Source organism: Drosophila teissieri, chromosome 2R (genome assembly GCF_016746235.2).
Source record: "Drosophila teissieri strain GT53w chromosome 2R, Prin_Dtei_1.1, whole genome shotgun sequence".
Lineage (NCBI taxonomy): Eukaryota > Metazoa > Arthropoda > Insecta > Diptera > Drosophilidae > Drosophila > Drosophila teissieri.
The window spans coordinates 19310461-19322379 of NC_053030.1; the positions used below are offsets into that span (position 1 = coordinate 19310461).

Here is an 11919-nt window from a genome sequence, read left to right on the forward strand (position 1 = left end):
GTGAGTTATTTCCATTGGACTTTAAATTCAAAGCTTTCTTATTATTAATACCTAATACTTTTAGGTATACAAAATATTAAATTGTTTATTTTGAAAGCAAATGAACATACCAAGTCTTTTAAAGGTCGATCCTTAATTGATCCTTAATAAATACAGAAGAATGGAGATCATATCATTGGGAATTTTATTCATTTGGTACGAATACTATATCTTACAGATGACACCTAATATATATTAGTTACAATAATAAAGGATTAATCCCGGCATGTCACAAATATCTAGTTCAAGAATTCATATTAGAAAAACACTGACCCAGTACTAAAATTCAAAACTCAAAACATGGTCCGTGTTCCTCGACTGCTTTAATTTGCTTGCACAGGGCGGAAAATTTGGAACGTGTCAGTGATTGCGGTAAAAAATTAAATTAGAATATTCGTCTAATACATAAATTAATATCCAGTTGATCGCACCTAGTATACGGCGTCACGGTAGTTCTCCACAAACTTTTGGATCAGTCCCGGCAATTCCGGTGCACGGCAGAGGTATTTGTGTCCATACTTTCGGCTCGCCCCAAAGCGATGGAACTCAACGGGTCCCGAGGTTCGACTTCTTCCATCCAATGCAATTCTATACAGACGATAGCCCAGATTAAACGGCACTACAACGTCGTCCTCAGCATGGATGATCATGATGGGTTGCCGGAACTCCAGGACATGAACATCCGACTCAAATCTCAGCTTATTGGTGTACATTGGCTGCGAGATGGTAAAATTGAACCAGGGCAGGTTTTTATAGAGTTTGGCAAACGGATGCATGCGTATCTCATCCCGAATGTTGGTGAATGGGCTTTCGAGGATGACACCCCTGGGAGCCCTTTCACGTAGGCTGGCTAGTTTGGCGCACAGATGCGTGGCCACTCCGGTGCCAAGGGAATGACCCCACACCACAATCGGATTGGAGGTGGTGTTGGCTATGTATTCAAACACCATCATGGCATCGCGCACAACGCCTTCCTCCGTCGGAGGCACGGGATCGGAGTCGGCATAGCCTCTGTAGTCGAAAGAGAACACATGGTAGTTGAGCTTCCTTAGCAGCTTATACACCTCCGAACGGTGGCCGCTGCCTCGGCTGGCGGTGTTCCCGTGAAGATAGAGCACCACAGTGCCACCGGGCATCCGCAGCAATCGCTCGTAGAAGAGTTGCTCGTTTTCCGGCAGCACAACGGGAAATTCAGACCGTATGGCTGGCGATAGTTCCTTCAGCTCCCGTTCGTTGCCTGGTACAGGATCTAGCTGCTGATCTGGGTCCTGGGCCACTGCCTCCTCGACGCGCAACTCGCGCTTAAAACGACGCACCGCATTGCTGGGCAGAACGTGCCACACGCCAACTCGCACTCCATCCTCGTCCTGATCGTGATCCTTTACGGTTATGTAGAAGTTCCGTGTGGCATACAGTCCCACGCTCTCCGGCTTGGTGAGATCAAGTCCTTTGGGATACTTAACTAAAATGAGAAATTTACATTCGATTAATATTGAAATAACGAAATACTTCCAATATTTTCTAGATACTCACTAAATGTCAGAAATAGAATGCCGCGCTGGAACGTTACGGAGTACCGAAAGATCAACGGCAGAAGCACGAAGATCAGGAAGAAGATCACCAGACAAGCTTGCAGCGATCGCAGACCCACCCTGCGAAGAATGTCAATTAGTGAGAGGTGAAAGGTGACTGGGTGGCTGAGGGGGTGGGACTAGCAACAGCGTTAAGTGACAACACAACATAAAGGACGAGCAAGCTGGTGCGGATGTGAGCGTCGTGGATCAGGGGATATGTGTATATACAATTGGGTTGCAAGCAAAGCGGATATATATTATATACGGAAAAGCGGAATCGGAACAGAGCCGGCAAATAGCCGCGAAAGAAATGTCGATGTCACGATGTTCGGATTATAAATCAGAAGAATGGGTTTCGGGTTAAGTCTACAAAAGTAGTAAAAACAAGCGCACAACATCGAATCGAGCGTGGATACTTACAGACCAGTTAGCCAACTAAGTAGGATCGTTCCGGGAATGAGTGTGGCAAAGAAAACGGACCTTAGGCAATTATGAATCTCGTACATTGTTTTTGTATGTTTTACGTCCGTTCTGTATTATCGGCTTAATATATAGTTAGCGATATTACTTTCTATCGGGGAAAGCGACTTAACACTGAATGTTACTGATGTTGTGCGTTTTTTTGTGCGGAGCTTTCCCGGGCGAAAAGAGAGATAAATAAGTTTGTTGGTTAATTCAGATTGTTTTGGCTTGTTTCCTTGTTGTTTTTTATTTTGCTGGACGGATTCACCAGATGGGACGCATGCAACACCGAACCGGACCCGATAGCTGTTCCTCCGGATAGCGACCTTTGCACCAGAGGGGTTAGACACTGACAAAGTGGCGATGTGGGTGAGTGGTTAGGTGATCTGGTGACTACACATTTATTATGAGCAAGCAAAGGGCAGGCACTAGGGTGGTTCCTCTATAATGCATGCCAAAGTAATCCTCGAATATATATAATTCTTTCACCTTTCGAATCAAGTATATTTTAAACAACTAACTATAATTGTATCTAACTAAAAGTAAATATCCACTAAATTAACTCAAAATTAAAGTTCAATTTTGACTTTCAAGTTATAGACCTTTACACTTCGCTTTACTTCTATCGACTGAGTTGATGAGACCGCAAAAACTATATTGTATGTCACTTCCGTTTTTTGATTCATTATCTACACAAAATTTGGAACCCTATCGAAGCTTGAGCATTAACATAAAGATAATACAATCGTTAAGCGATAAGAAAGAAAATATGTAATTCGTATGGTGTATTAGTTTATGTGCACATTTTCTAATCACTTTCGGTATCGCAAAGATCACTTTCACTCATCCCGGAATTACTTATTAATAAAATCGAGCCACCTTATTGGACATGGAGCACAACAATGATGATAATGGCGGTATAATGATATCAGATATGAGCGCTACTCGAGCGTGACTAATTCTTAAACGCCCTTAACTTTTCTGGGGAAGTAGGGAAGCAAAAACTACGGAAGCAAATTCGTCGGGTGGTCGGTTATTCGGGATCGGGGAGATACGAATATATATATAATAATGTATATATATATGGAATCACAACACTCAGTTACACAAACAAACACACCTCTTGAGTAGTCGCCGGCGCGTGAAGAGCATAACTGCAAAGAGTAAATGAAATATAGTAAGCATTGATGAGTCGATCATGATAAGGAGAGTAATCAAAAGAACCGCCAAACTTTACAATTGCGATCTGTTATCGGTAATCGCCTATCGAGCAAGGGGAAATAGTTTCCGGTTTGCAAATTTTAATCACAATTTTTTTATTTTAACTTGAAATGTTGGATAAGCGCGTCTCGCTCTGAGCAAACACCTCTCACAAACTGATGGCGTGCAAAGTGGGCGATTTTTTGTTCCCTAACAAGTGCAATAATGCCATGCACTTGTGGCCAATTAACAAATAAATTGGCTATTGCTCTTACTTGAAAACAGATCCTCTGGTCGTCAGGTGAATAATAGCGTACGAAATTCGATCGAAAATTTCTCTCTACGCCAATAGCATGATGACCTAAAAAGAAATAATTAATAGAAAACTGATTAAAATTCAGTTAATTGGTGGGAGTGGCGCGGGGAGGTAGAGCTACCGGTTTTAACATAACTTTTCGTTATACGTGTGAATAAACGGAAGAAGAGTAAATCGAGCGAGGAGTCATTGCCCCCCACTCCACCTAATCCCATTAACCAATTATGGAACACCCACAATCCCCCCTTTCTAGCTGGCGCATCAATTTTTTATGTAATTTGTGTACGGTTTGTATTGGGGGATAAACCCTATTGACCTATTTAAGCTTACCATTCACGCGCCAGCAACTGTTCCTATTTTGGGGTTGGAAGAGGTCTTGGAAAACGTTTATTTCGCTATTTTCTGGAGCTATTAATGCGATTTGGAATATTTTCAGCCGAACAGCTGTCAATGTTGTTATTGACTATCGATGACAGCCAGAGGTGCACCAAGTGATGGCACAGCTTAAGCGTTAACTTGATTAATACCCATACAGGTGGACTTTGGCATGATTACAATTTTATGACTGGCAAATTTGTTTAATCCTTTTCAGCAGTATAATTAAATAAACCTAAACTTATTATAATTATTCTAATTTATAATTAACTAAACTTATGAAATATTTCCCTGACGATATATCGTGCCGGCTTTTTACGCCTCCCATCTCTAACCAGCAATCGGTGTCGTACAAACAGTGTGACCACACCTCTGCCCATACAGTTTGTTTTTTTTTTCACACAGCACAGAAACAAAAGAATCGGCAATTTAGCCGCAGATCAGACGGCGCAAATCCCGATCCAGGATGAGGAGCGTCGAGGAGATCAAGGCGGAGTACCCGCTGCACTGGCACATCTGGCACAACGAACTGGAGCAGCTGCAGGCGGCCATCGACCAGGTGAAAAGGGGAGGTGGTGCTCCATGGGGGTGGGTGTGGCCCCCGGGGACAGGTGCTAATTGAATTAGCAGGGCACGGGGAAATGGCACTGCGATAAAACTCACCGATTCCGTCATCTTGCAGAACGACAAGGAGAAAATCGATCCCCGCGGCCGGACGCCACTGATGCTGGCTGTCAGATTGGCCAATTTACCATGCGTTAAATGCCTTCTGGCGGCCAAGTGCAATGCCACCTATGAGCACGAAGGCTGGTCCAGTAAGTTAGCCATGAGAAACCCCCAAATGAACCCCATTAATTGCCTCTCCTCCCTTAGTTGTTCAGGAAGCTGTCTGCACCGGCGATGTGGACATACTGACGGCCATCATCGAAGTCAGAGATCTTCAGCGCCATGTCCAGCGGGTGACGCATGTGCCTAAGCTGCTGCAGCACCTACTGGATGCTCCCGACTTTTACATCGAGATGAAGTGGGAGTTCACCTCCTGGGTGCCTCTGATGTCGCGTCTCTGTCCCAGCGACACCTACAAGGTGTACAAGCGCGGAGCCAACGTCCGGATAGATACCACCCTGCTGGGCTTCGACAACAACACCTGGCAACGGGGCAACCGCTCCTACATCTTCAAGGGAGCCAGTAAGTTCAGACATATAAAAGCATTTTGAAGATAACCGTCAAATGTATCTACACTTCTTAATTGTAGAAGAAACTGCCACAATGATCGAGATCGATCACGATACAAACGAAGTCATGGTGGAGGAGATGAGCAGCGATATCGGTGATATTGTGGCCATTCCACCAGCCTTAGGCACTGTGAGGGCGCGTCTCAATGCCCCGGTGATCACGAACAACATCGAGATGGACAAGATTAGCTTTGAGCGCAACAAGTGCGGCATATGGGGCTGGCGTAGCGAAAAATCTGAGATGATCAACGGCTACAACTGCAAGGTGTACGGGGCCAGCAACGTGGAGTTCGTTACAAAGACGCGAATGGATCACCTTAGCGAGGAGCAGATCAAGGTAAGAAAACCTAAAAGGGCATCATTCGCAACATATTGCGAAATGAATGCTGTGGATTTCTTCTTTGTTTCTCACGTGTATTCTAATATTAATTATAAACCTTATATTTTTGACACTGTTTTTGTGCTTTAGAACAAGACAGCGAGGACACCACTCCATAGCCTGCTGGGAATTGCTGATGAGGACTATGTGTCCCCCGCTGATGCCGCTGCGGCACTCAAAGATCGCGTAGGTTTCCAAACAGTTAATCAACTTTGCCTCAAATGATGAACATTATTTTGTTCTAGTCCCCATCACCCCGGTTGGGAGAAGGTTCCATCGCCGGAGTCGAAAATGGTGGCCGAAACTCACCAGCTCCTGGAAACCAGAGCAACGGAAGTTCCGCCTGTGCGTCGGGCACCAGCACACCCAAGTCTTCCGTTACCCCGGAGGAGTATTTCACTCAGGAGGTTGATCTTCACGGAAGGGATGTTGGCGGTCCCAAGAATCTGAGCACAAAGGTGCAGCGCTTTAGAGCCAACTTATGGTTAGCCGAGGAGCACCCCATTCGACTGCAGGAACAAGTGCTTCCCATCCTGGATCTCATGTCCACCATGGCCAGTCCACATGTGTCCAAGCTAAGAGACTTTATCACCATGCAGCTGCCTGCTGGTTTTCCAGTCAAAGTGGAAATCCCGCTCTTCCATGTTTTGAATGCCTGTATTACGTTTGGAAATGTATTTGCTTTAACCACGCCCGTGGATCACGTGGCCACGCTGCAGGAGCAAGATCGCGTCACTTGTTTGGTCGATGATCGCTGCTTCGATATCCCGGCTCACTACACAAACAGGGGCAGCGATGTCCGTCGTCAAATTCCCCTCGATGAGGATGACATGCTGCAGTATGCCATTGAGCAGAGTTTGGTGGAAACAAGCGGAGCCTGTGGCGTGGACGCCCGGGACGACGACAAGGTGGACATATGGGAAGTGCTGAGGGGCCAAAACGTCGTGGGCTCCGATCTCCTGCCGGAAGATGACGAGCAGCTGCAACGGTAAGTTCCTAGCATAGTTTTGGCCTTGCAGAATACTTAATTCTCTGCAAGGGTTTATTCACTTTGCATGATTTCGATTTACAACCAAAACTAACACCTGTCTATGGTAAACGCTAGTGGCCACCGCTTATCCTCGCACTTACTGTCTCCCCATCGCCAGCAGTACGGGCGGTATTCGCCCTCCCCCAAGCACCAACCCCAGTCCTTTCCCCACTCGCAGCTCCAACTGGAGCCGCAGACACGTGGGCGATCCGCCTCGGCTGGTGCGCAGTTTAAAAACGATTTGGGCTACATGAAGAAGATCTTCAAGTAGCGCTGAATAGCCACTCCCCTCCTCCTTTCGTATTGCTAGTTTTGATCCAAGCTTTGTGTGTTCTTGTGCCCTCTTCTTGTATCAATTGCAGAGTCCTGCAGGAATCACTGCTGGGCGCCCATGCGAATCTGCAAAGCGGCTCGCCCGCCTCCGAGGACGACGACGATGGAGGATTCCGGTATGTGGATCCCGATTTGGCCATGGCCATGCGACTGTCGCAGCAAGAGCAGAGGAAATTCGAACTGGAGCGGCAGCAGGAGCAGGAGATGATCGAGCAGGCGCTGAAGCTTAGTCTGCAAGAGCACTAATATACTACCAGCAATTCCAAATTGAAGTTATATTGATTTCTAGTGTAACCTTCGGGCTAAGTTGTATAAATAATACCGAGAGTACTTTAAGTTACCCACGCATCCTTCTGCGCCCTGTCCTTGTTTTGAATTGTGATACAAGCGGGACGCAAGCGGGAAGCAGTCGCCTGGTCTCAACTCGTCCACTCGCAACCGAAGGATCCACCCTATATATACCATGTATCCAAAGTAGTCCTCGTAGTTGTAGCTTTTGCATTGTATCTGGTATCTCTTAGATACTACCTTAAAATTAAGTGCGTGTGGTGGCCGTTGGGATATGTCTTATATGCGATCCCACCGGTTAACCACATGTGTGCGTGTCCTTAATCTGTAACCACTAATCACCATTATCCGTAATTTATACCAATACTACCCACTCACATCATGCGCATGCAAGCTGACACCTTTTTGTGTAAATGAAGAAAATATATGAAATAATCATCAGGAAAACGGGCGTTTTTTATACTTAGCGATATAGTAATTTCGTTTATTAAGCACTATATACAAGTCAAAATTCGGTACACAACTTATGCTAGTTAAGCAAACACAATAAAGTCTCAAAATTTGATTTGGTTTCTTCTACTCAAGATATTCCGCCTAATTTTCAGAGCTACTTCCTAGAAAAGCGTACTTCTGAAAACAGCAACATAAGCGTAAATATGCAAGCTGTGCTATCTCCATTCGCCTATCAGCGTGTAACTTACGTCAAAATAGAGTATATACATATGGGCTTGTTCGGGCTTTCACAGACTAAACGATTTGTTCGATTTGTAATTAGTGGGTAACTAGATTTTCTACCTAAATAGTGTTTGTTTGAAATTTGCGTATAATTCCGTATTGCACACCTTTGGTTAAAGTTCTAAAATAATAGTGTTTAGATATAGAATTGGTTGGGTTTTGATACATATATACGACATAAATTCCTAGAGACAAACGTGTGAAAACCGAAACAGGCCCGATAAGTTTTACTTACAACTAGAAGTCGTTCAGCTGGTGATCACCTCGTTAAGGTAAGTGAAGTGGTCGCCTTTGTCGGAATAGGGGTTCTGGGATCAGTGGTACGACTAGATGTACTTGAAGCACTTTTGCTTGTCGTGCGGGATGCGCGTCTTGAAGAGAATCGAGTCCGCCCGGTACTGGGTGTTCAGCAGCGGCGTATAGCCGAACACCCGGCTGAAGAAGTTGATGCACTTGTGCCGCTCCTGGAAGTGGGTGTCATCCTCGCTGAGGGAAACGGGACAACCGGGGCAGCGGAACGTCCACCTGGAGGTTACTTTGACCGGTGGCTTCCTAGTTATATGTGATACGAGGAAATTCATGGCAATGTCCTCGCAGTTCATGTACTCATCCACTTTGTCCCTAATCGCCTGTGGCAGATGGTAGGTGTACAGGTAGAGGTAGTACTTGTGTACAAACGCAGCTCCTGTGAGCACCATGCTCAGTTCGCAGCTGTAATTGGAGTTGTAGTGCCACTGGCCATTGGGATTTCCCAAATCCCAGGCGTGGTAACGTCCTGGAAAGCCTACAACTCTATCGCGATGCTCTCGCCAAACACGGAATCCAAAGAGTATCTCGTCATGACGCAGATGGGCATCGTCGTCGACCGAGAGCACTGCCTCGGTTTCAATGACATCAAATGGCAAAAATCGATTGTTTAACGAGTTCCTGGGAGCCCGAAGGACGGCCACTGGTACGCCAATATCCGGCCATCTTAAGTCATCCAATGGTGGCTTGGGTGAGTTCCAAACCACCACGACTTTGTGCAGATACGGCAGACCATACAGTCTGCCCAAAGAATCCATCAGGACTTGTTCTCTTTCGTAAGTTAGCATGACAATGGTGAACTGCTCCCGGGGGTAATTGCCACCCAGTGACTCGCCGAATTCCTTTCCAGCTCCTCCTAGTCCCTTGCCAATCGGACGAAAGCCTGTATGCGAGCCCATGAACTTGGCTTCCGAAGGCAGCGCGGGATCGAAGGGCAGCTGCGGGTATAGGTAGAAGGGATCCAACCAATCGTTCCAGGCTTCCTTCGCCTGCATACGCAGTATTGTGTAGTTCCGCCGGAAAGCAGGACTGGGATAGGGTGGCTCTATAGGTCCCAACGACTCTTCGGGTTCCGTATCCAAGCCGACGGGTGGATCGGATTTTAGTGGTATGAAGGTGCTGTTGAAAACACTTTGCGCTATAACTGAGGGCACTGGTCTGGGCGGGATTCCGAGGCGATCCCTCAAGCTGGCAATCACTGTATCCACGGTGGCCTGCACAGAGCTCAAATAGCGCTCCCAGATGAGTCGTCCCTGACGTCGCAGCAGCAGTAAATCAGCATCCTGAACTGCTCGCAGCAGGAAATGCAGTTCCGTAATCCGAGCTTTTGGAAGCAGTAGAGCCGATCTTCTCCAATCCACAGTCTCGGCGTAAGGCAAACGCAGCTCATCTGCTCCAAGGATAACAGGCACTGCTCCCGAACGGAGGGCTTCATAAATCCTAGCTAGCATTAGTGTCGAAGAAACTCTGCCATTCAGCGGGGGTAGAATCAGAGAAAAGGTAGAGTCCTTAAGCAGCTGGCGGCGCGAGGAATCCGAACCACATAGGGTCCAATCTGGCAAGGAATCACCCTCCTGCTGCTCCGTCGCAGGGATGCACTGGAACTGCAGAACGAACTGATCTTGCGTAGCGCCCTTGGCCATGTCCGCCAGGTGCTCCAGAATAAACGCGTCCAACGGACTCAAACTGCTCTGTTTGGGCCTCAGTTCGCCTTGGTAGCTAAGCAAGTACTTCCTCCTGGCGGGCACCATTTCCGCGCACTCCTGCCACACATCTCCACCGGGAGGACCCAGAATAGGGGGCACAATTAGGTCGTAACCTGGACGGAACTGTTCCCTTTCGAAAGCACTTTGCACCACAATTGCCCTCATGGTGTTCTGCTTGTAGAGCGGATTCGTACGATGGGATGTGAGATCTCTCCTCGCCAAATTGAGCAGCACATGATTGCGTCCATCGCCACCCCAATATGGCAGGCTGTAAAGCTTCTCCATGTCCACGGGGCAATCATTTTCAAGCGTGGGCGTTGAGGGCTGCTGATGCTCCGCCTCCTGTGCCGCATAGCGATTGTTTCGCAATAGATCCTGCTCCAGAAGCGCCTCTCCCACCAGCACTAGATATATGCAGGCGTGCTTGGGATCCTTCACTATGTGCGCATTGTAGCCCAAAGTCTGCTTTAGAGTTGTCTTCAGGAAACCATCGATATCGTAACCCTTTCGCTGTACGCTATGCTCATCCGGATCATACAAGTAAACCGGAAATCCGGAGGTTAGACTGCAGCGGGAGTGATTGAAACAGTTGTGCATTTCGCAGCTGGCCGCCAATCCTCCACTGATGGGGTTATTCTTTCTGGGCAGTGTGTTGGGTAAGAGGGAGCGTGGCAGGGCCAAATCCGGTGTGTTCCGCTGCACAGCCTCCCGCTGAGCCACCTGTGCCTGCTCCACGGAGATCTTGAGGCGCTCCAGCTCTGTTTGCTCCCTTAGCAGCTCCTGTTTGAGCTCCTCGATCTTCTGGTTGTACTGGCTAATGTCGGATTGCAGCTTCTGGCGACGGGACTCCAATTCGCGCAGCTCCACAGACACAGTGCTCTGCAGAAAACGGAGTTTTAGCTGCTGGCCATGTATATATAAGAGTTTCCGGGTACTAACCTTGATTCTCACCATCTCCTCGATGCGCATTTTCAGATCTCCAGCTCTCATGGCGCTAAAATCTTCGTAGGCATCCAACAGCGGTGAACTACGATGCATGTCCATTGGCGGAGCATCTTGCTCCACCTGGAAATTATGATAGTTGTCAGTTGATCAATATTTAAAATACTATCTATGGTAAGTAAATTTATTTGACACACACTGATAACGCTAGAAGATAAGCAAGACTAGCAACAACTTCTTCGTTTGAATCTTATAATTGATTGTACAACTACAATGACCTACATCATACATAAATGTATAAATAAAACTCAATTATTTAATTTAGTTAAATTTGTGACTTCTGAACTCAAGAACAAGATAATAGGATTATTATTGATTCAACAAGTGTCATGTCTTATGTTCGTGCTATCTTTAATTTTAGAATGATGATCACAGTCGATGTGTGGTGCTCCAAATATTCGAGTGCCCATCTCCACTGGAGTTCACTTCCGGTATGCGAGAGATGGAGAATGCGGAATACTTACGCTAAGTATGCGGTATGCCAGGCAGGAGACGAGGAACAGGAGCATCAGGAGCACCATGGGCAGTTTGTAGCGGCGGAAGAGCCGCATCCAGGATGTCCGAAATCCCATTGAGTTGCGGTTTTGGGCGGAGGATGAGTTTGGGGCACTGGCGTCCTTGCCGCCGCCGCTGCCAGTGTCCAGGGGGTGGTACGCCTCTCCGGAGTGGCCAAGGTCGTACGCCGGTGGCATGGCATTAGTTTCAGCTTGCGATTCCTCCAAAATATCTCATTTATTTACACTTTATCGCGAGTGGAGTCCGTTTAGTTGGCAACGCGCTGCAGGGCTGCAGAGCCACCGCTTGGAGTACGCGAGTAATCGGCGCATCGATATTTATCGGCCGCAGCGGTCTGCCCGCCAAAATCGAACTATTCAAAAAAGTACAAATATGATAATATTCATTAAAATCTTTAATCTTAAGTTTTACAGGTGCAGTTTT

The 11919-nt window shown here is 46.9% G+C and overlaps 3 protein-coding genes across 5 annotated transcripts; 1 reads left to right on the forward strand and 2 right to left on the reverse strand.

The window, feature by feature from the left end:
• Positions 1-342: 342 nt before the first annotated feature.
• LOC122612863 (lysophosphatidylserine lipase ABHD12) lies at positions 343-4061 on the reverse strand. 2 transcript variants are annotated; one of them, XM_043786724.1, is made up of 6 exons: positions 3922-4061; positions 3551-3636; positions 3196-3229; positions 2034-2245; positions 1573-1691; positions 343-1501 (listed from the first exon to the last, which is right to left on the reverse strand). In XM_043786724.1, exons 4-6 carry the CDS (start codon positions 2117-2119, stop codon positions 471-473), a joined length of 1236 nt encoding a protein of 411 aa, XP_043642659.1. In that variant the 5' UTR covers positions 2120-2245; positions 3196-3229; positions 3551-3636; positions 3922-4061; the 3' UTR covers positions 343-470. The 2 variants fall into 2 exon arrangements, with proteins under 2 accessions (XP_043642659.1, XP_043642660.1); XM_043786725.1 differs by lacking the exon at positions 2034-2245.
• Positions 4062-4317: 256 nt separating this feature from the next.
• Positions 4318-7279, forward strand: LOC122613370 (ankyrin repeat domain-containing protein 13D). Of its 2 annotated transcripts, none has more exons than XM_043787514.1 (7): positions 4318-4525; positions 4649-4781; positions 4840-5154; positions 5222-5538; positions 5671-5766; positions 5826-6568; positions 6973-7279. In XM_043787514.1, exons 1-7 carry the CDS (start codon positions 4433-4435, stop codon positions 7187-7189), a joined length of 1914 nt encoding a protein of 637 aa, XP_043643449.1. In that variant the 5' UTR covers positions 4318-4432; the 3' UTR covers positions 7190-7279. The 2 variants fall into 2 exon arrangements, with proteins under 2 accessions (XP_043643449.1, XP_043643450.1); XM_043787515.1 differs by lacking the exon at positions 6973-7279 and adding an exon at positions 6686-6896.
• Positions 7280-7426: 147 nt separating this feature from the next.
• Positions 7427-11790, reverse strand: LOC122613369 (exostosin-3). The gene is made up of 3 exons (XM_043787512.1): positions 11445-11790; positions 10918-11043; positions 7427-10857 (listed from the first exon to the last, which is right to left on the reverse strand). The coding sequence occupies exons 1-3, from the start codon at positions 11670-11672 to the stop codon at positions 8293-8295; spliced, it is 2919 nt and encodes a 972-aa protein (XP_043643447.1). The 5' UTR covers positions 11673-11790; the 3' UTR covers positions 7427-8292.
• Positions 11791-11919: the final 129 nt, after the last annotated feature.

Bases quoted from the DNA above. Each gene is read 5' to 3' on its own strand.
- LOC122612863 (XM_043786724.1), bottom strand. From the start codon at position 2,119: ATGTACGAGATTCATAATTGCCTAAGGTCCGTTTTCTTTGCCACACTC. The intron at 1,692-2,033 runs GTAAGTATCCAC...CATTCTTCGCAG, and splicing joins CTTAGTTGGCTAACTGGTCT to GGTGGGTCTGCGATCGCTGC. The intron at 1,502-1,572 runs GTGAGTATCTAG...TTCTCATTTTAG, and splicing joins CATTCTATTTCTGACATTTA to TTAAGTATCCCAAAGGACTT.
- LOC122613370 (XM_043787514.1), top strand. From the start codon at position 4,433: ATGAGGAGCGTCGAGGAGATCAAGGCGGAGTACCCGCTGCACTGGCAC. The intron at 4,782-4,839 runs GTAAGTTAGCCA...CTCCTCCCTTAG, and splicing joins TGAGCACGAAGGCTGGTCCA to TTGTTCAGGAAGCTGTCTGC. The intron at 5,767-5,825 runs GTAGGTTTCCAA...ATTTTGTTCTAG, and splicing joins CTGCGGCACTCAAAGATCGC to TCCCCATCACCCCGGTTGGG.
- LOC122613369 (XM_043787512.1), bottom strand. From the start codon at position 11,672: ATGCCACCGGCGTACGACCTTGGCCACTCCGGAGAGGCGTACCACCCC. The intron at 11,044-11,444 runs GTAAGTATTCCG...CATAATTTCCAG, and splicing joins TGGCATACCGCATACTTAGC to GTGGAGCAAGATGCTCCGCC. The intron at 10,858-10,917 runs GTTAGTACCCGG...CGTTTTCTGCAG, and splicing joins AGGAGATGGTGAGAATCAAG to AGCACTGTGTCTGTGGAGCT.